This window comes from Triticum dicoccoides, chromosome 5A, assembly GCF_002162155.2.
Source record: "Triticum dicoccoides isolate Atlit2015 ecotype Zavitan chromosome 5A, WEW_v2.0, whole genome shotgun sequence".
NCBI classification, from domain to species: Eukaryota; Viridiplantae; Streptophyta; class Magnoliopsida; order Poales; family Poaceae; genus Triticum; species Triticum dicoccoides.
In genome coordinates this window covers 444,505,344-444,506,231 of record NC_041388.1, presented here as the reverse complement: position 1 = coordinate 444,506,231, position 888 = coordinate 444,505,344, and the positions used below count along the sequence as shown (strand labels likewise).

At 59.0% G+C, this 888-nt stretch overlaps 1 protein-coding gene across 1 annotated transcript in view; it reads left to right on the top strand.

Moving 5' to 3' along the window:
- The first annotated feature begins 402 nt into the window (after window positions 1-402).
- The window catches only part of LOC119299744 (4-hydroxyphenylacetaldehyde oxime monooxygenase-like), a 1,222-nt gene continuing 736 nt past the window's right edge, over window positions 403-888 (top strand). Inside the window, exon 1 of the mRNA XM_037576896.1 lies at window positions 403-886. Coding sequence (XP_037432793.1) covers window positions 417-886 — 470 coding nt within the window. The 5' untranslated portion in view covers window positions 403-416. The remainder of the gene's footprint in view (window positions 887-888) is intronic.

Sequence of the window (888 nt, the reverse complement as noted above, 5' to 3'; positions counted from 1 at the left end):
AATTAGCCTCCTAATCTCTGCCACCAACCTGTTGTGTGATTGGCAACGAAAATGGGTATGCAACCAATCTCTAGCCAACATTTAACAATTGCCAAAATTTGGCATTATCCTCCTAATCTTCACCTCTAACTTTTTGTGTGATTGGCAACGAAAATTGGTATGCAACCATTCTCTTGCCAACATTTAACAGTTGCCAAAATTTGGCATGCCAATTTTTGACATCAAACCAATTAGCTTCCTAATCTCTACCCTCCTCCCAATTTTCAGGGGGGATGTGGGCCCCTCGTCATTCTTTCTTACAATCAATGGCTTCCAATCATAAGGTCCTTGCCAGTCACTTTATAAACCCCCGACGACCGTCCACGAGCAGCAGCACCTCGTCGGTGAGTGAGCTAGCTAAACCTCCGGCCGAGACGATGGATTTCTCACTACCCCTCCTCCTCCTAGCCGGCATCCTCATCCCCGTCGTCTCGTACCTGCTGGTGACGAAGCGCATCACCGAGGAAGGGCGGCTGAAGCTGCCGCCGGGCCCGAAGCGGGTGCCGGTGCTCGGCAACCTCCACCAACTGGGCCCTCTACCGCATCGCAACCTGCGCGACCTGGCCGGGCGGCACGGCCCCGTCATGCTACTCCGCCTCGGCGCGATGACGACGGTGGTGGTCTCGTCCGCGGCTGCGGCGCGCGACGTCATGAAGGCCCACGACGCCGACTGTTGCAGCCGCCCCGCGTCTCCGGGACCCGCGCGGCTCTCCTACGGGTGCAAGAGCATCTCCTTCTCGCCATACGGCGCCTACTGGCGCGACATGCGCGGACTCTTCGCCGCGGAGCTCCTCGGCGCGCGCGGCGTCGGAGCCGCCTGGGCCGCACGGCGGGAGCAGGTGGACAGGC